General features: G+C 37.3%; 1 protein-coding gene across 2 annotated transcripts in view; it reads left to right on the top strand.

Moving 5' to 3' along the window:
* Fam117b (family with sequence similarity 117 member B) overlaps window positions 1-26,767 on the top strand; it is a 93,145-nt gene that overhangs the window by 57,707 nt on the left and 8,671 nt on the right. For both annotated transcript variants that reach the window (XM_074071440.1, XM_020159851.2), the window contains exons 3-7: window positions 1,569-1,661; window positions 2,606-2,719; window positions 14,873-15,016; window positions 16,938-17,163; window positions 19,537-19,657. In XM_074071440.1, the coding sequence (XP_073927541.1) occupies window positions 1,569-1,661; window positions 2,606-2,719; window positions 14,873-15,016; window positions 16,938-17,163; window positions 19,537-19,657 (698 nt within the window). The remainder of the gene's footprint in view (window positions 1-1,568; window positions 1,662-2,605; window positions 2,720-14,872; window positions 15,017-16,937; window positions 17,164-19,536; window positions 19,658-26,767) is intronic.

The following is a 26,767-nucleotide window of genomic DNA, read 5'->3' on the forward strand; positions in this document are numbered from 1 at the left end:
TCTGAGCCTGACTGACCTTGCTCAGAATGATGTTCTCCAGTTCCATCCATTTACCTGCAAATGATAAGATTTCATTATTCTTCATGGCTGAGTAAAATTCCATTGTGTACAAGTACCACATTTTCTTAATGGGATCACAATTCTTGATTTTGGAAAACCTTTCCTTTTCATCCTCATTTGAAACTAGAGCATTTTATAATTAGTAATGGGTGGGTTAATCATACAAAGAATACCCAAATTGTAAGCAGTATTTTTAGTACTTTCATTGTTTTCAATGGGCTATACATTTATGTACTACAAAATTCAAGAGACACAAAAGGGTATACAGTAAAGACTCTTCTTCCCTTGAGGCAGCCACTGATAACCAGTTTCTTTTGTTGTCATGTACAGTCTTCCAGAAGTGGTTTATTTACATTTTTTCTTAGCAGTCCCATGTAAAGGCAGTTGCTATACACATGAGTACTAATGCCATGAGGTTTTTCACTTAAAATATCCGGAGCTTATTTCATATCCATACACTGAATTTCTTTACTCCTTTTTTTTAGTTACATAGTATTCTATTGTAAAAATATGCCATAATTTCCCCAGTGCTGGTGGCTCATGCCTGTAATCCTAGCCACTCAGGAGGCAGAGATCAGGAGGATTGCCTTTCAAATCCAGCCTGGGCAAATAGTTCACGAGACTCTAAAAAAAGGGCTGGTGGAGTGGCTCACGGTATAGGTCCTGAGTTCAAGGCCCAGTATCATCAAAAAATATATATATAGGCCATAATTTATTTAGCCAAGCCTAAATCTATTTTATTTGTATCATCCAGTCTTTTACTTGTATGAACAGCACTATAAGGAATAATACAAATGTCATAAAGTTTTAAAGTTTTAACTTGCATTTCTTTTATTACTGGTGAAGTTGAGCATATTTCAGGTACCAAGAATTGATTTATATTTTCTTTTCTGACACACTATTAAATTTTGGACTTGATATAACCACTAAAGACTTAACATTTTTGAGGTTACTCTGCACGTACTTAAACCAAGAATAGAGACAATATAGAGATTAAGATTATGAGCTCCCAATTAAAAATAAGAGATTATGAGCTCTGCAGTCACGTTTATTTCTTGGCTTTCCCATTTCCTATCTTTGAGACCTTAGGTACCTTATCTGACCTCTTTGATTGTCACAGTTTCTTGGTCTTCAGAGCTCCTAGAACTTTTTATATCCGTTAGATCAGATAATGCCTAAGAAAACAATGCTTAGTACATAGTAAGAGCACAGGAATGTTTGCTGTTACTATCATGCTCTTCTATACTTTGATCAATAAACACTGTATGTACAGTGTGAATATAGTTTGTAGAAATAATCATTACTTTTTGTTAATAATAGAAATGAAAGAATTACACTGAACTATTATATTTGTAAGTGGTGCTGGCAGGATTGCAGGTGATTTGGTATTTTAAATTCGTTCATATATCTAACTTTTCTGTAGTGAGAATGTATTTTATAATAAAAATAGAGCATATATTATTAATATATTTTATTAAAATATCACTCTCTCTTTTTTTCCATTATAGACGGAGAGTGCATGGGCTGAAGAGTATGCTGAAAAGAAGAAAGGATCCCATAAGCGCTCAGCATCGTGGGGCAGTACAGATCAACTTAAAGAGGTTAGGAGAATGTTCGTTGGCAATAGAAATTTGACCCTTTCATTTAGCTAGTTCCTGAAAGTTGTGGGCATCAACAATTTGTCATTTTCCTTAGTAAGGATTTGACTAGGGAAATGTACATATTATTTACCTGATTATGTTGGTTTGGTTTTTTTTGTTCAGAAAAAATTGGATAGTCCGTACCTGTCAATACAATATAAACAGCAGATTTATAAAATTACAGTGATAAAAAAATTCACATTTGTTATTTTTCTGTATATGATAGTATTTCTGAAATTTGGTAAACTCAGTTAAAACAAGTTGATTATGACTCTGTGCCATGATTACTGTTTTTTTGTGTGTGTGTGTGTGTGTGTGTGTGCCCGTAAATAATGACATTTTCGCTTTATCCATGTAGAAGTAAAAGAAAAATCAGTCAAGGATGGCATGGTCATCGAAGTTGCATTTGTTACTTACATATTATATCTGTGAATATATTCCATAGCTTGATTTTTAAATACTGTCTAATTTCTGCATCTGTTGAAGGTTAGGTGTTCAATAAAAACATCTAAATCGAAATAAAAATTGGCTTAAGATAAAGGCAGTGAGAGAAAAATTAATGTTATTTTTTAATTCTTCTGAAAGATGTAATTTATTCTAGGTGCTAAAAATTTGTTTAGCTCTTGGGAAATGGTAAAGTGCTTACCTAGTTTTGGGACACTTGAAGACTGAGAACAATGCTGTAATATAGTTTGTTTCTCCTTAAAAGAAAGATAAATATTTATGGATATCTGCATAAAATTTTGTACAATAAATCAGATTTTGAGATATGGTTTAAATTTCGAAGGATTTATTAAGGATAAGTTTTATTGGTTCTTCTAAAGCAAGAATATGTTTTGATTAAGCAAGAATGGTTTTCTTTAGTGTGAAAAAAATACCGGTATACTCATTTTTCTCCTTTTCAGATTGCAAAATTACGCCAGCAATTACAAAGAAGTAAACACAGCAGTCGTCATCATCGAGATAAAGAAAGACAGTCTCCATTCCATGGCAACCATGCAGCTATTAACCAGTGTCAGGTAGGAGCACAGATAACACAAAATCCACTAAAGGAATCTGTTGTTTTTCTAGTGCTTTGTTGTTCAAGACAAAAATACACAAGAGTATACTTGAAACAATTTAAACACTGAATCATGGTCTTCCTAAATATATATCTGTATTAAGTGGACAAAATGATATTTTCATTTAATGAGCTACGATGATATCTAGGAGATATACCTAACAATGTATTTTAACATTTTGTTCACTATATTGTTGGAGGTTGGATAACACAGATCATAAGCATTGACTATTGACCCTGGATGAGGAACTTATACAACATTTCCATTTTCTTTACCTAAAGATTGGGAATAGCACCTGTCTCTTAAAAGTCTTTTGGAAGGAAAAACCTTTAACTGCTTTCTTGGATTCCTTAAGTAGAGCACTATGAACTGCTCTTGATGACTCACCCAGGGAGCACTTCTCTTTAACTGAATTGAAATTGGCTGGCGTCCCTTTGCAAGGAGAGAATAAATTCATTTCATGTCCCATGATTGAATATTTCAATTCCCAATAGTAAAGCTTTGGGAATGAGGGAGTCTAGATTCAGTTTTCTATCTCAACAATAAGGCAGTAGGCTATAGAAGGCTTAGTTCTGTGACTTTCAGGTCATATTTTACTAGACTGGGCAAATTTTGGTGAAGAAGCCAAGACGCCTATCACCTGTTTTTGTAAGTAAGGTTTTATTAGAATGCAGCCATGCCATTCTTTTTTTGTGGGGGGAACGGGGATGGGTATTACTGGGTTTGAACTCGGAGCCTCTCACTTGCCAAGTAAGCACTCTACCATTTGAACAACTCCACCAGTTCCTTTTTGTGTTGGGTATTTTTGAGATAGGGTTTTGTAAGAACTGTTTGTCTGGGCTAGTCTTGAACCACAATCCTCCTGATCTCTGCGTCCTAAGTAACTAAGATTACAGGTGTGAGCCATAGGCGCCTGGCCCCAGAGTTGTTTTTGAGATAGGGTCTCCCTAACTTTGCGCTGGTTGGCCTCAAACCCTCATTCTTCTGCCTCCACCTTATCTATTATCTATGGCTCCTTTCTTGGTACAGTAACATCATTGAGTAGTTGTGATAGAAACTGTCACCCTCAAAACTTAAATATTTACTCTTTGAACCTTTACAGTTAGCCACTGCTTTTGCAAAATAACAGTTTCTAATGATTGCTAAGTGTATAAGGATCGTCTGCAATAGAAAGTATGAGTAAAGGAGTTTGATAAGTTTTTGTGTTGGAAGTTTTTTTGTTTGTTTCGTTTTGTATTTTTGGTGGTACTGGAGTTTGAACTCAGGACTTCAAACTTGCTGAGAAAGCGCTCTACCACTTGCTGGGTAAGCCACTCCCCAGCCTAATAGGAATTAATAAAATTTTGAAGTGATTTTCTTTTAAAGTTTCATTAAAACCAGCAATTTTATCCTGGCATGGTGGTTGCACACCTGTAATCCCAGCACTTGGGAAGCTGAATCAAGAGGATTGAAAATCCAAGGCTAGGGTGGTCTACAAAGTGAGACCCTGACTTATAAACATGAACAAATTTACACAAAAATTTATCCAAGCAAGTGCTCTACCACTGAGCTACACTCACTGAGCTACTCTGATAGGAAGAATTCAGAGTGCTATACCAAGGGTATTTATCCTTAGACTGAGAGGCTGGAGCCATCTAGAGAGGCTTCTCAGAGAAAGTGGTGTTTGTCTGATTCCTGACATATAATAGGTTTTTAGACAATCTTCTAGAAGTGGATTGAAGTTATGGCTTACAGTAGGGTAACAGTAAAAGATTAGATTGGAGAGATAAATAGCAAGCAGGCCAAAACATTATGGGCACTATACTTCTTTGTAGTACTGGGGTTTGAACTTAGGGCCTCACAGGTGGTAGCTCTACCACTTCAGTCACTCCGCCAGCCCTATTTTGTGTTGGGTATTTTTGAGACAGGGTCTCTTGAACTATTTGGCAGGGCTGGCTTTGAACCTCAGTCTTCCTGATCTCTGTCTCCTGAGTGGCTAGGATTATAGGCATGAGCCACTGGTGTCCTGCTCACTATTTTTTTTTTTTTTAAATGCAGAAGATTGACACATGATCTGATTCACAATTTATAATTGCTGTTATGGGTTCGGAGTAGAAAGTAAATTTAGAACAGGACTTGTTTAAGGGGCAGGGAAACCATTTAAGAATGAGGTTTAATAATCCAATAAATAGTGATGGCCTCAAGTAAGGTAGAAACTTGAAACTAGTGAGAATGGATAAACCTGAGTGATGTTTAGAAGGTAGTAATTAAAAAGTTGAACTCTGTTGACTGCTTACTAAATTCCAAACACTACTCAGCACTAAACATGTATTTATGGCATTTAGTACTCATATTTAAACTTTGGATTATTACTTCCCATTTTACAGACTAGAAAATTGAGGCCCATGGAGGTCAAGTATCTTGTTCAGGTTGACATAGGACAGGGCTAGGATTCCAATCTAGATTCTAGATTAGATCTTGAATTCAGATTCTAAATTTTTATACTTTATGCTAGCTGATGTTTGACAAGATATGGGAATGATGGAGAGATAAGAGTAAAAGATGAGGTGAATTCTAGCCTTTAAAATATAATTCTAAAAATATATCTACCTTGATACCATATGTAAAAACAACTCAAAATGAATCAAAAGACCAAATGTAAACGCTAAAACTAAAAGCTCTTAGAAGAAAACAGGCATAAATGTGGCGTCGGATTAGGCAGTATTTTCTTTTTTATTGTGGTACTGGGATTTGAACTCAGAACCTACACCTTGAACCACTCCACCAGCCCTTTTTTGTGATGGGTATTTTCTAAATAGGGTCTTGCAAACTATTTGCCCAGGCTGGCTTTGAATGGCAATCCTCCTGATCTGTCTGTTTCTCTCCCTTACTCAACTAATTTCTTCCAGAGGTATTTTGCCCATCTTTCCTTACTGTGTGTCATTCCACACTGTGAAACATTTAAGTTAGACTATGCATTGATTTTAAGAGATTTACTTCTTTTGCCAAGTTGCTTCAACTTTGTTGGCTAATTCTCAGGGTTTTTTGTTTTTGTTGTTGTTTGTTTGTATCAAGCTCAGGGCCTTGCACATGCTAGGCAAGTGCTCTGGCATTGAGCTAAATCTCCAGCCCCTAATTCTCAGTTGAACTCTGTTGACTGCTTACTAAATTCCAAACACTACTCAGCACTAAACATGTATTTATGGCATTTAGTACTCATATTTAAACTTTGGATTATTACTTCCTATTTTACAGACTAGAAAATTGAGGCCCATAGAGGTCAAGTATCTTGTTCAGGTTGACATAGGACAGGGCTAGGATTCCAATCTAGATTCTAGATTAGATCTAGAATTCAGTATTAAGATTTGAACTCAGGGCCTCATGCTTGCTAGTCAGGTGCTCTACAACCTGAGCCACTCCACCAGCCCTTAATTCTCAGTTCTTATACAGAATGTAACACATGGAGATGTATGGAAAGTAAAACTTTTTAAATGTTGCTCTACTTAATGAGAAAACTAAATGAGCTGGAATCTACTGAAGTATATGCTCTGAGCAAAAAAGAGTTTCAAAAACAGGGAAAACATTAGGTACTTGTTCCTGATGTTTCCAAAGTGCAGATCTGATGAGAGGGAGATTTTTACTTTAGCACCATGAAGAACTTTTATAACTTTTAGAGATTTCTAAAGAAGAATTATTGGTTAAGCTGATAATCCATTTATATTTGCACGTATCTATATTTAGGAATTCAAATTTTATTGCAAAATAATTTTATAGATACAAGAAAAATAAATTCTTGATATTAAATGCCTTAAAGAGCTTTTGAAATGAAGGATAAAAGTTAAAAATAATCATGACAGTCAGAATTAGTAATGCTTACTTACTAATACATCCTTATGGTTCTAAAATCTAAGGTCAACTCTTTGTAAAACCTGACAAATTATGTTCCCCTTACAGTTTCTTCTTTTCTTGTTTCTATAACTTACCAATTATAAAACAAATGCATACTTGAAAGCAACCTGAAAATGCCATCCAGGGAAAGCTATTATTTTTGTTGTGTGACAATTACAAGAGCTGGTAAGATTTTTAGAACTGAGTACCATCAGTCAAAAAAAAAAGTAAAAATTCTATTTGTAGTATATATACTAATAACTCCTGAGACCTTTCTCAGTGTGCTCCCTGTCACCTCATGTTCTGACACAGGTAGAACCTAGGCACAGATGAGATGACTGCATGACAGAAATATTCTGATATGCTCCCCACTCCAGACAAGTGAGCCATAGCTTTCTTTTCTCCCTGTCATCTCACTGTTTCCATTTTTTATTGCTTCTACCTTGAGAAGGATTCATCTCCTTCCATGACCCATCAGGAACCAAAGTAAGAGTGTTAGCTTCACTCTCCAGCTACCTTATTCCTGAAACAGGTACATACCCAGTTTGAGAGTTCTGAAAGTCTTTTTACTTCTGATAGAAAGGAAACACGGTGATGGAATAAGTGAAAAGTCTTCCAGATATTAGTGATAGTCTTTAGCAATTTAAAAGAGTAACAGGAAGAAGTTAGTCCTAGTGACTCTTTTGAATATTACCTCACTGAAGTTAAAAACAGGAAAGTGAAGACCTGGGAACAAGGTTGGGGGAGGAGAGTAGAGAATGCAAAATTAAGGCAAGAGTGGTGTGGGATGGAAGCATTTGCTTCCCCTGCAAGTACTGGGGTTTGAACCTAGGGCCTTATGCTTGCTAGGCCCTATCAGCCACTCCACCAGCCACCTTCCTTTTCTTGCCCCACCTTGTTATCACCAGTTCTGTCATAGGATAAACCTGTGCTGATGGGGCTAGTAAGAAGTAAGTAACTTGCAGGCTGTATTAAAGTGGAAGGGGTGAACAATAGAATCGCTAAAAAGACAGGCAGCTGATAGATTGATACTCAGTTGACTTCATCTGTAACAGTATACCAAACAAGAAGTTAAGGAGTACCTAAGTCATTTGTTGACTGCTTTTTTTTCTTTCTTTTTTGGTGGGTTTGGGGTTTGGGGCCACTTGAGCTACACCTCCAGTCTGTTTTGGTCTGGTTATTTTGGAGATGGAGTCTCTCAAACTATTTGCCTGGGCTGCCATAGAACATCAATCTTCTTGATCTCACCCTCCCAAGTAGGTAGGATTACAGGTATGAGCCACTGGCATCTGGCTTGGACTACTTTAAAAAAATTCTTTTCACTTTTTATTAACTTATCATGTAACTGTGGGCAAATACCTTATAATATAATATAATATCATATCATATAATGATATGATCCAGTATAATCCTGTCAGCTTTTTCTTTAGTTCTTCATTTGTCATAATAAAATTGATATATTTTGGTTGGTATACAGTTCTGTGATTTTTTTTTTCTTCCAGTATTGCAGATGGAACGCAATGCTTTACCCATGCTAGGCAAGCTCTTTCTACTGAGCTGCATTCCCAGCCCAATTCTAAATTCAAGTACACAGCTCTCAAATCTTTTTTGTGGTGGTGAGGATCAAACCTAGGACCTCACCTAAGTAAGGCAAATGCTCAAACACTGAGGTATATTGCTAGCCCTAGTTCTGTGAATTTTAACAGATGTGTAGAGTATACCACCATTGCCACCATCAAGATTTTAAAAAAAAGAAAAAAAAGACTTCATGCTGTCTCTTGATAGTCATACCCTCTCTATCCCTTACCTCCCACTGCTGCTGATCTGCTCTCCACCATTCTAGTCTTGCCTTTTTGAGAGCATTACAGAAATGAAGTCATATAGAATGTAATCCTTGGGGATTGTCCTCTTTCACTCAGCAGCACCTTCCCAGTTCATCTGAGTTGTGTGTATTAATAAAACTGATCCATTACATGGCTATCCAACAGTTCATTGACGTTGAAATCTTGTTGAAGTATGTCTCATCTTGGTTTAATTTGCATTGCCATTCTCCATGCTTTTCTTCTCCACGGTTTGGTGAAGTGTGCCCTTTTTTTTGTGGTACTGGGGTTTGAACTCAGGGCCTATATCTTGAGCCACTCCACCAGCCATTTTTTTTGTGATGCGCTTTTTTGAGACAGTATCTCATGAATTATTTGCCCAGGCTGGCTTCAAACAGTGATCTTTTTGATCTCTGCCTCCGGAATAGCTAGGATTACAGGCCTGAGCCCCTGGCACCCAACTCGGTTGCCCATTTTTTAAGCCAGTCCATTTGTTTTCCAGTTACTAAATTTTTTTTTTTTAATGGACTGAAGTAGGAATTCAGGGCCTACACCATGAGCCACTCCACCAGCCCTTTTTTGTGATGGGTTTTTTTTGAGATAGGGTCTCATTAATTATTTGCCTGGGCTGGCCTTGAACTTCGATCCTCCTGGTCTCTGCCTCCTGAGTACCTGGGATTACAGGTGTGAACCGCTGGTGCCCTGCCCAGTTACTAAATTTTGAGAGACTGTTATATAGTCTGGGTAAAAGTCCTAAGTTGCAAATATTTTCTCCTGGTCTCAGCTGACTTTTCATTCTTTTAGTGTGTATCATCATAAAGCAGAAACATTTGTAGCAAATTTTGGTGAAGTTCAGTATACCCTCTTTTCCATGGGATTACTTTCTTATGTCTAAGACAGGGCTTTTTTGTAAGACAAGTTCTAGACTTTAGTCAGAAAACCTTACAATTATCACAATGTGGAGATTTCTCTTTCATAACTCACCTCTGGGAATGAAAGCCTCTTTAAGGGAAATGAGAGATTTATCAAGGGGAAAAAAAAGATAGTAGCTCAGACTTGATTTTTTTTTTTTCTGAATTAGCTAAGGTTAATAAAGTACGCTTAGGAGAATTGGGGGGGTTTTGGGAGTAGTTGGCCCCACACTTACCAGGTCAGGCACTGTACCACTTGAGCCATACCCTCTTTTTGCTTTAGTTCATTTTTAGGTAGGGTCTCATCTCACACTTTTGCTTTAGCCAGCCTCAGACCTTCATCCTTCTACCTCTACCTCTGGAGTAGCTGGGATTATAGATATGCACCACCACACTTAGTTGTTTTGTTGAGATGAGAGTCTTGTTAACTTTTTGCCTGGGCTGGCTTTGATCCTCAGTCTTCTTATCTCTACCTCACAAGTAGCTGGGATTGTACAAGTATGAGCTACTATACCCAACCAAGAATAGTTTGGTAGAACTCTAAATTTAGTCCCAGTTCTGTGACCCTGTCTTAGTCAGCTTCTCAGAGACTCATTTTTTAAGTGTAAATTGGGGATAATAATATTACCTATCTTCTAGAGCTTTCATGAAATGTATGCAAAATGCTTAGAACAGTTCCTAGCTCAATAAATGCTACTTATTTTTTTAAAATAAAATTAAGCATTAAATCTTCTGTTCTATTTCCTTGTTAACATTGAGTGCAAAGATTTTGTTGGCATTGTTAAGATGTCAAAAGAATGATTTTTCACGTTCTGTGACATGTCATGTTATGAATATTCATTGTTATCTTCTATTGTTAATCATTGTTATTTTCCAATTTTTTATTAAAGTAATCATTGTGACGAAGCATGGGTAACTTGTCATCCGCAAATGGTTTTTCAGATTAAAAGATAATAAATTTGAAATGAAGTGCTCTTGCTATGACTTAACACTTAGAACATACAAAGTACTTATGTGCGCACACACGGCTTTTGCGTGCTAGGATGTGGTGATCTTTGCATTATCATTTTGCACAGTGTGTTTCTGTTCATCTTATAGCTCATGGAGTAAAAGTTAATATGTGAAGCCATTTTCACCTCTTGAATGACTGATACCTAATTATTTTAGGAATGAACTATGAAAGGGCAACTATTCTTAATCTAAAATAATTGGTTTGGGTGCCTCTTCTGTGACCTTTAACCTCTCTAGCTACTTAGTCATGCAGGACATCCTATTACTTTGCAGCTTGCTTATGCTGGTAAAGTTGCATGTAGAAATCAGATTGCTCAATACTTGACATTTTAATGACCAAGGAACATATGTACAAATGGTGACAAGGTAGAAGACATAATGATAGAGAAAAACCTAGTTTGTAATAGCAACAGCAAAGATTAAATATTTATGAGTGAAATTAATAAAATTTCAAAATACGTAAGAGGAAAATTTAACACACTTCTGAAAATACAATGTAGACTTGAACAAATATAAAATAAAATTTCCTATTCTTGGGTGGGCTGTGTTTGCTAGCACTCTCTAACTCAGTTAGCAGACTTAACCAATAAAAATACCTGTGTTAACAAGCTTTATTATGGCGTTAGACAAATTGGTATCAAAGTCCATGGAGAAAGGCAAACATTCAAGTGTAACAAGGAAAACTATGAAAAAGAAAAGCCAACAGGACATTTGGACTTGTCAGACACCAAAACTTACTCCAAAGCTTCTGCTTTAATTAAAACAGCGTGCCACTAGTGCATGAATAGATAAACTGAGCAGCAGGATAGAACGCCCACAAATTAAGTCATGTACATGTACATGGAAATTTGAAACATTGTAAAGGCATCTCAAGTCACTGGTCAGAGGTGGACTTTGAATAACTAGTACCAGGACAACTAGTAGTCATTTGGAAAAAGGTAGAATTACACCTTACCATATACTACAAAACAAGCTCTGAATGGATTAGGTATCTAATGTAGACAGTGAAACCATTAAGCATTAGAAGAAAATATTCAGTGAATTTCCTGGCAACTCACCATGGGGAAAGGATTTCTGGGACTCAGAATCCATTATCAACAAAAGAGTAAAGATTTTTAAACTTAACTGCATGAAAATTTTTGCATAATAGAAAACACCATAAATGAGGTTTTAAAGAACTAACAGAAAATATTCACAATATAAGACTGTGGTAGCAACTCTTTAAACTTAAGGGTCAAATGACTAAAAACCTAATAAGAACGAAAGACAAAAACCATAAAAATGGCCTTTAATCATACTGTGAAAAATGTTTAAAATTTGAATAAGAATTAAAATGTATTGTCAATGTATAGTATATGATATAGGGTTTATATGTAAATAATATAAAAAGCTAATAAAGGGGGAAAAAGACCACTGTCTACACAATGGACAAATGTCTAGTAGTAGTTTAAAAAATTCACCTTCACTTACATTCAACAATATATAAATTAAAGGAATGGGCCTTTTTTTAAATCTATAAAACTTAGCAGTGGTGAAGAAAAAATAAAGCCAGTGTTCAGACATTGGTAGGACCTGTGTTTTCATACAGCACCTATAGAAGTTTGTCAGTCTGCTTGGCATTATGGATCAAAGTCCAGAAAAATTATTTTTTGCACCAATAGTTCCCTGTATGCCAAGAATTTATCTTAAGGAAATATTTATACACGTGCAGTATTTATCAAAGAAGCTGCTCGTGGTAACGTTTGCTTTGGTATAGTGGAAAGGTTGAGATTATTTGTCCAGTAACATTTTTAATGTGCTCATGCATAGTGAAGCACTGTACAGCTGTGAAAATGATTTGGCAGATGCTCTTCTGCTTGGGCTATGCCCCCAATTCTTTTTTGCTTTAGTTGTATTTCAGATAGGGTCTTGTTCTTTTTGCCTGAGGCCATACTCAAACCATCATCCTCCTGATCTCCACTTCCACCAAAAGCTGGAATTACAGCCATGTACCACCATGCCCAGCCCCTGTTCTTTCTTTTTCTGTGTGAAATATAAAATACGTGTATGTGTCTGTTGTATATGCATTTATTGACTTTTGACCAGCTGAAACACTAGGAGATAAAGGAAGAATGTTTAATTTTGTGCTTTTGTGAAGACTCTGGATGGGTGACACTTTATTCCAATAAGTAGAACAAAAAATGATGAGAACTTAGGTTTATATGGTTCTTTTCCCCCTGTGCTTTTGTTTGTATTTGAGGAATGGGAGAACCCCAAACAAGTATCAGTGCTAAATCTTTGAAAACATATAGGTCAAGTTTTAGCCCCATAATTTTCTATTTGTAAATCTGCAAAATAATTTTACCATTAGTCTGAAAATCCCATCATTCTTTAACTAACTTGGAATGTATCGTTTACCTGACTCCAGGTTATATCAGAAATTTAAATTTTTATAAATATGAATATTGGTGAGTTAAGGTTTTATTTTCCACCGGTATTATTCTGTAACACTGATTTAGCTTTAGCCATCAACCAAGTTGAATGTAGAATTGTCACCACTTATGAAAGCAAGAAGGAGTCTAATCATGACAAGTGTTCAGATAGAATGGAATAGGGCAAGAGAGTACACTGAGAATGTGGATATTTTCCTCAGAAACAGTTTTAGAAATGGTGTATCAGCGCTTCAAAGATCTATACTGTGAAGAATGGCTCAAAGATAGGAGAACTGAACTTTTTTTTTTTTTTTTATGGTACTGGGGCTTGAACTCAGAGCTTCACGTTTGCTAGGCAGGCATTCTACCACTTGAGCCACTCTGCTAGCAGTAGACAGGTTTTAATTATGTCAGTTCTCTCTCTAAAACACCTGTAAAAGGTCAGGTATGGTAATGAATGCCTGTAACCCCAACATTCAAGAGGTGGAGGCAAGAGAATTGCAACTTTGAGGCCAGTTGGGCCTACATGGTGAGTTTCAGGCCAGCTTGGGCTTGACCCTTTTCTCCAAAAAAACCCAAAAAAGAGTAAAAAGAAAAGACAAGAAAAAACAAACAAAAAATATATAGAATATCTGAATTTAAGATTTGTCATGTCCTTTCCTTTGATTGTATAGGCCAAGACTGGAAGAGGGAACAGAAAAAGATAAAAGGAGTTGGAAGTAAAAAGTGGATGAATAGTATGAGAAGCTTGAGGGTATGGTGAGATAAGGGAACAGAGAGCTTAAAACAGGGAATGATTAATTAGTAGGTACCTTATGTAGAAGAAAATAAATGAGACTTGAAAAATGTGAAAAAATTATCTTAAGAATAAAATACATATAAAGGAAAATACAAAATCAAAATTATGGCCACTGTTTGCAGAGCTTCCATCCATGATGGGACAGGCACTGTGCCAAGTACCCTCTCATTTCATTCTCAAAACCATGAGGCAGGTTGCCAGGGCCCAACACTAATGGAGCAGCTAAGAGGTGCCCCTTGGCATTTCAGAGCAGAACCTTCCCATAGCTTTTTTCTTAGAAATTTCCATGTTTTTCAAGGAACATGCTTACAGTTTTTTTTTTAAGTATTAAAACTAGGAGAAGTAAAAGAGGAGAAATACAGACTTCATACTAAATTTTGTATCAGAAAGCAAGGTTATCCATCAAATGAAGCTAGAGATCATTGAGTAGAGCCCTGGTAACATTTGTGTCCTTGCCTGCTTCCCCAGAAAGAGGTTTTTCAAAGAAACCTGCCTAAATGGAAGCGGAGCTAATCATGCCTCTCAATCACACAGGAGGACAAGTGTGCATGATGATGATCTGCACACCATTGCTATTAACTTTGGTGGCTACCTCTTTAGTACTTGTTTCATATTTTGAGTATCTTGTCAGAAACCCAGGTAGTATCCCATAATTATGTAATTAGTTATTTCTTTTAAAAAATACCATGACAATAAAAATATTTTTAATCTAAAAATATTAGAGCTAGGCTTTGGAAAAAAGAAGAAAAATACATTGTATCATTTTATTTCCTGTACAAACATAAAAAAACATTATAATTAAGGTATAATTAAGTAAATTTCACAGGAAGGCTATTTCTAATTCTCTAATCTTGCTACTATACAGGGACTTTGGGAGTGGTTTTGTTTTTCCAGCCAAAATATTTTTCTTTTTAAATAAACTACTTGGTTTCCTAAAATACAGATAATAGTGGCACTAGGAGAGTTTAAAGTTAAGTTCTGAAGTCTGAACTTTGTAACAATCATAAAAGAATTTCTGAGGCATTCCTTTAATATTTTCATTTATTCCTATGTCCTTTCTGGTCTCTCATGGATATGGATAAATTTCCGAAATACTGCCTTGGCTGTCTGGGATTTTGGCTTTAAATTATATTTCCTATATTCTAAGAATATACTCAGGCTTTTTTGAGGCCTGTAAACTTGACTTTGATTTATTTTTGAGTTACTTATGTCAACTTGAAGTATGCTTCAATCTACAGAATTAAAAGACAATATTAAACAACTTCTCCTTCTCCTCACCTCATTTTCTTAAGGCTCCTGTTCCAAAGAGTACACTTGTTCCAGTAATTCCCATCACCAAATCAACTGGTTCTCGGTTCCGGAATAGTGTGGAAGGACTAAATCAGGAGATTGAAATAATAATTAAGGAGACTGGGGAAAAGGAAGAGCAACTTATAGTAAGTAATCTTAACATCTTAAAATCAACTTTACATGAACTCTTTAATTATTTAAAAATTCGCCATTTTGTTTTCCATGTTTACTTAGATTTTTTCCTTCTCATTGAAAAAGTGAAAATTTTATCTCTTTTGAAAGACTTGGACTTGGCAAGTGATTGAAAAATTTTCATTTCTTTGCATCTCACAGAGGCAACTGATCTAATTTTAAATCCTTTGAAAGAAACTATTTTTTTTGTTTGTTTTTCAAAGCCACTAGACTCGTGATATGCTTCTCATTTGCTATAACTCCATTTAACAAAAGTTTAACTTACTAGTTTGAGGGGAGGTTTTAGGACATCAGATTCTTTCTAAGCAAGAATCTACCTTTTCCTTGTGGTCAGTTCATGAAATATAATTAGAGGTGATCTAGCCAGGTGTAGTGGCTCACCACTATGATCCCAGCTACTCAGGAGGCAAAGAAGGATTGCATTTTGAGGCCAGCCTGGGCAAAAAGTTAGAAGAGACCCCCATCTCAATAATGTGGGTGTGGTGATCCCAGCTTATGTGGGTGACCATAGGTAGAAGGATCGAGGTCCAGGCCAGCCCCCTGGTAAGGGGCTACCTGAAAAATAATTGAAGCAAAAAAAAGGGACTGGAGGCATGGCTCAAGTGCTAGAACATCTGCCTACCAAGCATGAGGCCCTGAGTTCAAATCCCAGAACTGCCAGAAAAAGAAATGATCTTCTACTTAGTATTTCTACTAGCACATATAAAAATGGTTTATGTACAAAACACAGTAAGAAAAATTATCATTTAGATTTAAAATCATACCATGGAGTGTATTTATCTAGGCCTCTGTTCCTCAGAGAGAGAATTAAGGAGTTTGAAGTAATATTTTACTGATGTTTTAAGATCTCTCCATGAGATAAAAAGGTTGAAGGCTGCGGTGTAGCTAAAGTGGTAGAGCACCTGCTTAGAGGAGGTAAAAGGTTAAGCTACCTGGGAGAGGACCTCTAGGTTGAAACTACCTGGATAACATAGTGAGACCTAACCTTAATAAATAAATAAAAGGTTGGTCTCTCTCTCTCTCTCTTTTGTGGTACTGGGGTTTGAATTCAGGGCCTACACTTTGAGCCACTCCACCAGCCCTTTTTTGTGATGGGTTTTCTCAAGATAGGGTCTCACGAACTCTTTGCCCAGGCTGGCTTTGAACTGTGATCCTCCTGATCTCTGGATCCTAAGTAGCTAGGATTACAGGTGTGAGCCACCAGCACCCAGCAAGGTTGGTCTCTTTTAGAGAAAAAACAACTTCCCACACTCCTCCATTAGGCCTATCATAATGTATCACTAGTTCATACTGTAGATAACCCTTTCCTCTTCTAGGGAATCTAGTGTGATACCTAGATTTCTCCTATTTTGCCATGATCATCCTTTATAATCTTGAAAGTAACATGTACTAGGGGTGTGGCTCAAGGAATAGAGCACCTAAGTTAAACCCCCAGTCCTGCCAAAAAAATAAATAACATTTTGTACATGATAAATAATTCTGCAGTTCATTTATTCAATAAGCATTAGCTGCCTTCTGTGTGTCAGGTCCTGGAAAGACAAATTCTTCACCCAAGATGCTCAGTGGGGGAGTCGGATTAGGTAAAGATGTCATTAATGAGCAATACAAAAGCCCAGTAAGGAGGCAATTTTTTAATTAATTATTTATTTATTTTATATATAAATATAAATGGTCCAGGTTGGTCTTAAACTCACAATCCTCTTGCCTCAGCCTTCTGAGTGCTGATGAGGTCATGGGGATTCACTACCATGTTGATATTAGACTTGATTTTCATGAGATTCTGGCACTACCAGAGGAAGGTTGACACTGGGTACATGACTGGTGAATTTCAAAACCAATGCTAAATACGTGTGTACTTTTAAAATTTTATAACAGCCACAGGATATTCCAGATGGCCACCGTGCACCTCCTCCCCTTGCACAGAGAAGTAGCAGCACACGAAGCATTGACACACAGACCCCTGGTGGGGCAGATAAGGGAAGCAACAACAGCAGCCGCTCTCAGTCTGTGTCTCCAACATCCTTCCTCACCATCTCCAATGAAGGCAGTGAGGAGAGTCCTTGTTCAGCTGATGACCTGCTTGTTGATCCAAGGGATAAAGGTAAAATAAGGCTAGAGGAATTTGTCACTGAATGATAACTGAGAACCACTAGCAGGACATACACACTGGAGGTTACCAGGTTAATGGCATCAGAGCACAGGTTAAAAAATTTACCACAGCCAGATGCTGGTGGCCCATGCCTGTAATCCTAGCTACTCAGGAGACAGAGATCAGGAGGACCGTGGTTTGAAGCCACCTGGGCAAATAGTTCAAGAGGCCCTATTTCAAAACAACTCATCACAAAGAAAGGACTGGTGGAGTGGATCTAGGTGTAAGCCCTGAGTTCAAGCCCAAGTACCACAGTAAAACAAAAAACAAAACAAACCAACAAAAGTTACCATAAAATAGTCAGTTTTGCTATGGTGCATAGTCAGTGGTCTAGAGTGGATTTATGGGATGTTGTTAGTTCTTTTTTATTTTAGGTAGTTATTAATTCAACTTCTTTACTAATGAGTAGATAAACATTTTTTCTGAAGAAACATTTTGTTCTCTATCACCTTACTAGTCATGATTTTATTACCTTAATACTTTTCAATTAAATACAAAGTCTTCCAGTTAGTGTTTTTAGGATGTTTCTAGTAAAGACTAAACTGATTTATATTGAAGCAAGATGAATGTTCAAAACAAGCCTGAAGTAACAAGTTGGAGGATACTTAAATACCATAAAAATAACCTGAAGACAAAAGCAATTTGAATATTAAGTACAAATAATCACACTGTTTAATAAACAGATGATGATCTTTTCTTACTTATCTCAGGACAGTATTTTTTACCCTAATCCTAATTACTGTATGTACTTGAAAGCAATACTGTGACATTTGCTTGTAAATTCTATAGCTTAGTTCAGTAGTTATTTAGAACCTCCTATATATTGTATGTTGAATGTCCTAAAATAATTCATTGTTGTGACATTACTACTAATAATCTACGTCAGTGAACTTAGCAAGTGCAGAAGACAGATTTGCTGAAGAAGTCACTTTAAACTATGGACAGTTGAAACCTGTTATTTGGATCTTTTTTGTTGATAAATTCTACCTCAGATAGGACATGACTATTAAAATCTTCTGGTTTCCCATACTCTGCTTTTATAGAATTCCATAAATGTTTTGTCCTGATGCATTTGATTTTAGGAAACTAATGGTCAGTTGGTTTTTAAAAGAAAACATGGCCACATGAGCAAAGTCAGTGAGACCATAACTCAAACACCAAAAGGGCTTGGGAATGTACATCAAGTGGTAGAGCACTTGTCTAACAAGCATGAGGCTCTGGGTTCAATCCAGCACCAAAACAAAGAAGAAAAAAGGGAAAGCAAACTGAACCACCGTGCTACTGCCAGCAAGAAATTTTTACTTTAGCTGACACAGATTGAAAATTTAGAAAATTGTATAACAAACATCAAGAATTTTAAGCTAATATAATATAAACTGAGGACATCAGCACTGAACAAGAATATCAGAGTTATGAAGTGTTCCATCTGATAGTGTTAAGATTGGAAAGACTCCAGAAACTTTGAGGTAGACTTTGAAGGGTTTTTTGGAAAAATGAGTAGAACTTACCTTTTGTAGGTGAGAGGAAGCTCAGGCAAAAGGAAGTATTTGGTGTACAGTGGCCTCCAGGACTCCCTGGAGTAGAGAACGTAGTCAGAGAAGCAGAGAGATCAAATTGAGAAATTCTGAAGGGCTGGCCAGCAGTCAATAATAAGCAACTGAAAAACCATTTCAGGGGCTGGAGGAGTAGCTCAAGTGGTAGAGCACCTGCTTAGCAATCATAAGGCCCTGCATTTAAATCCCAATACCACCAAAACAAACAACAACATTTCAACCAGGTAGTGGCTCATGCCTATAATCATATCTACTCAGGAGGCACAGATCAGGAGGATAGTGGTTTGAAGCCATCTCAGGCAAATAGTTCCAGAGACCCTATCTCAAAAATAGCCAACACAAAACAGGGCTGGCAGAGTGGCTCAAGCAGTAGAGTGCCTGCCTAGCAAGCATGAGGTCTTTAGTTCAAACCACAGTACCTCCAAAAAAAAAAAAGAAAAACATTTCCCAGTGCATTTATTTGCACTGGGAAAAATGAAAATGGTGTTTGAGTATATTTGCTCTGTGCATTAAGTGAGGATTAAGTGATATACCTGGCTATGATCATCATAAATAGTAAAGAGAGAAAAGCCTTTTATGTATTTATTTCACATTTATTATCTCTTCTTTTAATAATGAAATGTGTTAGACATTTGGCTGATGTGGACGAATAAAGCACTGCTCCTAACCTCAAGTAGTTCATGTGCAGGGGAAAGTCAAAAATATTAAATATAGTATGAATGCGTATTTTTGTGTTGTATTTCTTAGTAATCCAGTGTGTCATTTCTTGCAGAGAATGGGAACAACTCTCCTTTGCCCAAATATGCAACTTCACCAAAACCTAACAACAGTTACATGTTTAAAAGGGAACCTCCTGAAGGCTGTGAAAGAGTCAAAGTCTTTGAGGAATGCTCGTAAGTTTTCACCCCTCCCTCCATTTTTTTGTTAGAATTTTCACATAAGTTGAAAGAATAATATATTGACCTGCCATTTATCTACCACTGAGGTTATATAATTGTTAGCATTTTGCATAATCACAATACTGTTACCACACTAAAGAAAATTAACAGTAATAATGTCTGTAAGCTAACATCCCATTGTTCAGATTTCCTCAGTTGTCCCCAGAGTATTTTCTGTAACTGTCTTTTTTGCACCTGTAGCCAGTCAAGTTCACGCATTAAATTTAGCAGTGTGTTTATCAAACTAGACCATGGATTTCACCCAGTGTGATAGCTTTTTATTTATTTTTTCGGTGGTATTGGGATTTGAACTCAGGGCTTCTTGCTTGCAAAGCAGGAGCTCTACCTCTTGAACCACACTTCCTGCCCAAGGTTTCCTTCTTTCAATAATCACCTCTTAGTTTTCACTTACTTTTAGTCTCCAATTCTGTTTTTCTTTTTTTTTTTTTTTTTTTTTTTTTTGGTGGGATCAGAGTCTGCCAGGACTTCATGCTTACAAAGCAGGCACTCTACTGCTTGAGTCACACCTCCAGTCCATTCAATCCATTTTGCTCTGGTTGTTTTGGAGATAAGGGTCTCTGAAACTGTTTGCTCATGCTGACCTTGAACTGCAATCCTTCCAGTCTCAGCCTCTCTAGCAGCTAGGATTATAGGCAGGGGCCACCAGCATCTGGCTGGTCTGCAGTTCTTTAAACAATTTTTTTAATCCTTTCCAATACAGGAAACATTTCTATACTTTACAGAATCACTCTTGTTACTGTGTTGAAGATAATGTTAAGAAGCAGGATTTTGGGGGGAGGTGTTGGGGGGTTTACTACTGGGACTTGAACCCAGGGCCTTGTGAATGTTAAGTAAGCACTCTACCACTGAACTACACCTCCATCCCCAAGAAGCAGAATTTTAAAGTAGCAGCATTTAATTCCCTTGGTATTTGATCTTCTGTTGGCTAGGGCTGTAGTTGGCTGCTCTCATTTTAAACTCATGTTTTGCCCAGAAAGTATACAGCTTTGTGCGTTCCATAACTGTAGTTTCTTGTTTTATAGGTGATGGCTACAGGGTTAGAAATATGTATGAAATTGTGCATATTAGTGATGTACATTACTCCTAACCTTCCAATCTCATTGTGGCTTCAAGTCTTAGAGCCATCTTTTGTTTTTGCGTTTTCTTACTGTGAAACCTAAAATACAATATGGAATAGTCCAGCCTTCTTGAGTTCACACAATTTATCTTTTTCTTATCATGAACATCTTGGAGTGATTTTAAATATGCATCCTTTTGTTTCTCTTATGTGCCTTCTGATTGGTGCTTCCTTTAACCTAAATTCTGAATAATCTTGCCACAAAAAGAGCATTGTCTTTGAATCCCTTCAGCTTCTCTACGAGGAAACACCAGCTGCCAGTCTATCTGCTTCTGTGACAGTAATTGAAAACTCTTGTTTTAGCAACTGCTTATTTTAGGTTTTTTTTTTCAACATGTCAGCCTATAAGTTTTAACTGATGTCAGTTAAGTTTAAGCCAGTATTTCCACAGTTTTTTCCATGGACTCCCTATATCATAATCACCTGCGGAATTTACTGAAATTGCACATTCCAGGCCCCAACCCAGGCCTAAAGATCAGTAAAGATGGAAGTAGAACCTGGGTTTTCTGTATCTTTACCAAGTACTTTATGTGATTTTTGAATCTCAATTTTGAAATGCTGACTAAGACCTTTTTGTTAGAGTTCTTAAATAGATAAGGTCCTTTCTATTGAGTAAAAGTCAGTTGACCTAAATGTACCATTTTGAATTGAGCCTTTTGGTTTTACTTTTGGGAATTAGGATTTGCCTAAGTGCAGAGAAATGGTTGATTAGCTCAGCAATTTGAATTTTCTTTTTAGAAATGACCTTGAATATTTGTTTATATAAGTTAGTGTCCTATGTTACCTGACTTACACTGTTGCATTTGGAAAATTACTCAAGACTCACTGTCTGAGCTATTGTATTTTTACTATAAAATTTGAAGGGAGAGAAGAAAAGATGGGAGGAGAGAGAGAGAGTATAGATTGATGGATAGACAGATAAAAGAAACAAGGTAAAGTGTAACATATGATCAGTTTCATGGCACATTAATCTGTTATTAGAAGGCAAGCCTGTTTTTTGGATGTAATGTTTAATATAAATTTTTACTGGTGTAAAGGATGTATAGCACACAAACGTAGCACACAGAAATCTATTGGTATTTTAATTATGTTCCAAAGACTAGTTAGGAGTAGGAACCTGAGTGGATTTGTTAAAAGTAATTTTAATCTCCTATCAATAAAACAAGTTATTCAAAGCCTTAAAAACATTACTCTTTTTTTTTGCCCTCGCTATGTCAAAGTTAGAGCAAAAACCTAATAGACACACCAGTACTAAAGCAAAGGGAGATTACTTAAAAGCTTAGCTGTTTAAGTCATTGTTTAAAGATACTTTTCTCTCAGTCCCAGCACTGCCCAAAAAATAATAAATAAAAGGAAAAAGATTTTTGTCTCAGTCTTAATTTTGATTTAAAATTCAGTATACAAACTCTGACCAGAAGAATGTATACAAGCCCCCCTGAGAAGGGAGACTCTTTAACCTTCAGTCGACTCCTTGGGAATAACCCCTGCTGATTGTTTGCCCTTAAAGTGTCAGTTACAGAGCCACACTGTCCTTCCTGAGCCCAAGCTGCTGAGCAGTGTGGCTGTGCGGTATAGTTTCAGTACTGCAGGAGCATGTTCTCCAGGTTGCCTCTCACTTGTGCCCCGTACTCCATAGATTTCTCTTTTTTGGCCCACCTGAGGGTCTCCGCTTTGCTTTCCTCGTCAATGTCCTCCACCCATAAAGTACTACAGCTTACACTTGTTTTTTTCTTTTTGGCGCGCGCGCGTGCGTGTGTGTGTGTGTGTGTGTGTGTGTGTGTGTGTGTGTGTGTAGCAGCAGTATTAGGGATTGAATTCAGAGAAAGCTCTCTACCACTTGAGCCATATGTGTGTGTTTGTGTGTGTGTGTGTGTGTGTGTGTGTGTAGGTGTAGCAGTATTAGGGATTGAATTCAGAGAAAGCTCTCTACCACTTGAGCCATACGTGTGTGTTTGTTTGTGTGTGTGTGTGTGTGTAGGTGTAGCAGTATTAGGGATTGAATTCAGAGAAAGCTCTCTACCACTTGAGCCATACGTGTGTGTGTGTGTGTGTGTGTGTAGGTGTGTGTGTAGGTGTGTGTGTAGGTGTAGCAGTATTAGGGATTGAATTCAGAGAAAGCTCTCTACCACTTGAGCCATACGTGTGTGTGTGTGTGTGTGTGTGTGTGTGTGTGTGTGTGTGTGTGTAGGGGTGTGTGTGTAGGTGTAGCAGTATTAGGGATTGAATTCAGAGAAAGCTCTCTACCACTTGAGCCATATCCCAGGCCTTACACTGGTTCTTGAAACTGACTTATAGAACCTCAAAACAGATGGTTGTTTGGCTGAATACCTTGCCAAAGAGAGCCCCGCTGGAAGGAGCCCCACCTGGGTCTGGTTATCTCCCATGTGGTCCTCTCCTGCTTGCAGATTGCTTATTTTCTTTCTTCAGAGCTTTGATACCCATGCTGCTTCAGAGTTTTGCTCCAGCTTCTTCTTCAGTTTCACAGCAAGGAGGGGCTTGAGGTGGAGTGGGGAACAGTGCAGGGCTCAAGGGAAGGCTCCCTCAGAATTGTTCTTTCTCTAATGTGGCTCCTGCCTCATGCTCTGGCTGAGAGGTTCTGCAGCCTTTGGGCACTAGGTCCCTCCTACCTGAGATCCACAGAATGCATATAACAGTGGAAGGTCACAGACACCCCCACTGCTCAGCCTCATTCCTGGCCCTCTTCAAGACCCTTGGATCGTTAGCCAGGTCTAAAGGTCAAACCAGATGTCTAACAATGGGGAAGAAGGGTACCCCAGGCCAGAGGCCTGATGAAATTGGAGGGTTTTTTTGTATGTATGTTTTTTAAGTTGAAGAATGCTTAGAAGTAATATTGCTACTTCTGTCAGCTACAAGTATTCATAAGTAGATCATAGGTGAGTTGCCTTTCTTGAGGAAGGTCCTCCTAGAAGTTAAATGAGAGAGGTTAGAAGAGTGATTCCTCTTGGTGGATTGGGGTAGTGACTAGAAGAGGACATGAAAATTTTTGGTCCTTTTTACTGTTAATATTTCCTTTTTTTAATTTGGTAGTACTTGAGTTTGAACTTAGGACTTCATGCTTGCTAGGCAAGTGTTCTACTGCTCAAGCCACGCCTCTAGCCCTTTCTGCTCTGATTATTTTGGAGATAGAGTCTCACTTTTTACCCTGGCCGACCTGGATCTCAGTCCTATTTTACATTTCCCAGCATGCCCAGGTTTTTTTCTGTTGAGATGAAGCCTTGCAGAGTTTTTACCCAGACCGGCCTGTAGCCGCACCAATCCTCCCACATAGCTGGGATGACAAACACATGCCACTGTGCGCAGCCATTTGTTGAGATGGGAGTCTCACAAAATTTTTTCCTTCCTGTCATAGGTTCTTCTTTGTGCTACTTCTAAACCTTTTATAAACTTTGTAATCATGGTTGTCAAACTCTGATTCAGGTGACCTCTTTTGTGTTTTGCACAACTTTGGCAGTCTGGCAAGACTTATGGATCTGTTCTCTGAATAATATTTTAAATGCATAAAACACCTAAGATTATGAAGGAAACTATATAGCCTGGGCTGGCTATGATCCTCCCAATCTCAGTCTCCCAAGTAACAAGGATTACAGACATGAGCCACTGGCACCTGGCAATTCTGTGTTTATTGATCTCATCAGATAAGTTACTTTCTTTGAAGTATGTCATAAGTGTTTTCATAAAAGCAGCAAGGAAATTAAATGTTTTTTAGATTTTGTCATTCAAAACAAAACAAGACTCAGAACTTTATCACAAAGTCAGGAAGTTTCTTTCTGTTTCAGAAATGTGAAGTTTCTTCCTTGAGACCTGTTAGCAGCCACATGTCTTAAGTCATTTTTATTTTTTATATATATTTATTTTAGTGCTGGGAATAGAACGCACTGTATTTGTCCTCACTCATGCTAGGCAAGCATGATCCCACTGAGCTGTATCCCCAGCCCTGGCTTAAGTAATTTTTAACAGTAACCTCAAACAAGTAAATTAATTAAAATATAGTCCTTATTTGGATAGGGGTATAAAAACTGATTAGCATCCTCTTCCCCCAGTGTAAGAATGAAAGTTATCTGTAATAATCCTGTCTTCAAAGGAAAAGCATTATTTTATTACAGAAGCATAACATTAACTACTATCTTCTTTAGGCATTTGAAAAACATACCATAGGTGATAAAAATACAAAGGTATATATTCTATCAGTAAGATATGCAGATACACTTGTGGCTCTAAAAGTATTTGACCTATTAAGTTTCTGTTATATTCAAGAAAGAATAGTGCACAAGTAAAACATGATTTAAGTAATGTACTTTTCTTTGTTCTTAAATAGCTACATTTGGCAATACTATCTATGGATAAACTTCACTATTAATCTGTGGAACACACATGGTTTTGGAGCCTAGGCCCTAGGTCTATTATTTATTCATTCTTTAAAACCCAGCTTAAAAATCACTTCCTTTTAGAAGTTTTCCTCCTTCCATATTCTCCCTCTTCCTTCCTGCCACAGGTTCTTCTTTGTGCTACCTCTAAGCCTTTTATAAACTTTGTAATCATTGTTGTCAAACTCTGATTCAGGTGACCTCTTTTGTGTTCTGCACAACTTTGGCAGTCTGGCAAAACTTACGGATTTGTTCTCTGAATAATATTTTAAATGCATAAACACCTAAGATTATGAAGAAAACTATATTGAAATACAATTATGAGTATAATTATGAATTTAGTCCCATCTCTTCCTTGTAGATTGTTTCAGCTTTGTTCTTAGAATCTAGTGCTGACTTGGCACAATAAGCTTGTTATTGAACTGAATTGTTGGGAGAGATGAGATGAATACTTTCATCGTCTGTAATACGAGCTTTTCAATCTAAGTCTTGGTCTATTCAGATTCTCCTACCTTAAGTTCATTTTAATTTTGTGGCACTTTAACAGTTTAATGATTTAAATATTTTTAATTTTCATGGAATACCATTAACACCAGAAGTATCCATTTCAGTGATTTGGGATAGTGTTCAGGAGGATCAGAGAATGGGAAGAATTTCTGCTTCAATAGTAACTTTCAGGGCTGGGGATACAGCTCAGTATTATGGTTTGATCCCAAATACTGGGGGTGGGGAAAGAAAAAAAGAAAAAAAAATAAAAACCACCTTCAAAACAAAGGACTATTTGGATTTTACATTTACATTATGTTGCTCAGAAAAACTCTGTTGGGTGGATGCGGTGGCTCAGGTCTGTAATCTTAGCTGTTCAGGAGGCTGAGATCCAGAGAATTGTTTTTTGAGGACAACCAGGGCAAAATGTTCATAAAACACCCCCTCCTTCCCATCTCAGTCAATAAAAAGTTAGGTGTGTTGGTGTGCACCCCTTGTTATCCCAGTTGATATGGGAAGTGTAAATAGGAGGACTGTGGTTCAGGACAGCTTAGGCATAAATGTGAGACCCTATCTCAAAAATAACCAAAGTCAAAAAGGCTGGGATGGTAGCTCAGGTGGAAGAATATCTGCATAGCAAGCATAAGGCCCTGAGTTTCAACTCCAGTAACACACACACAAACACATACACACACACACACACACACACACACATACAAATTATCATGGTTAATTCAAAGAATTCTGAGAGGAGTTTTAATAGCACTCAGAAAAATCCATGCTTACCAAGGTTTATTCCTGCAGTGATGGAACTTGACAAAATATGGACATTATATACCATTAATTTCCTTGTGTCTCCCTTCAGAATAATAAAGACCTTGGAAAAATCATGGTAGTAGAACATATTTTTGTCTTTAAACATGTAGATTTTCGCTGGGCACCAGAGACTCAGGCCTGTCATCCTATCAACTTGGGAGGTTGCGATCAAGAGAATCATGGCTCCAGGCCAGCCTGGGCAAATAGTTCAGGAAACTGCCCCCCCCCCCCCCCCCCCCC

The sequence above is a fragment of the Castor canadensis genome, chromosome 4 (assembly GCF_047511655.1).
Source record: "Castor canadensis chromosome 4, mCasCan1.hap1v2, whole genome shotgun sequence".
In the NCBI taxonomy this organism is placed as follows: domain Eukaryota; kingdom Metazoa; phylum Chordata; class Mammalia; order Rodentia; family Castoridae; genus Castor; species Castor canadensis.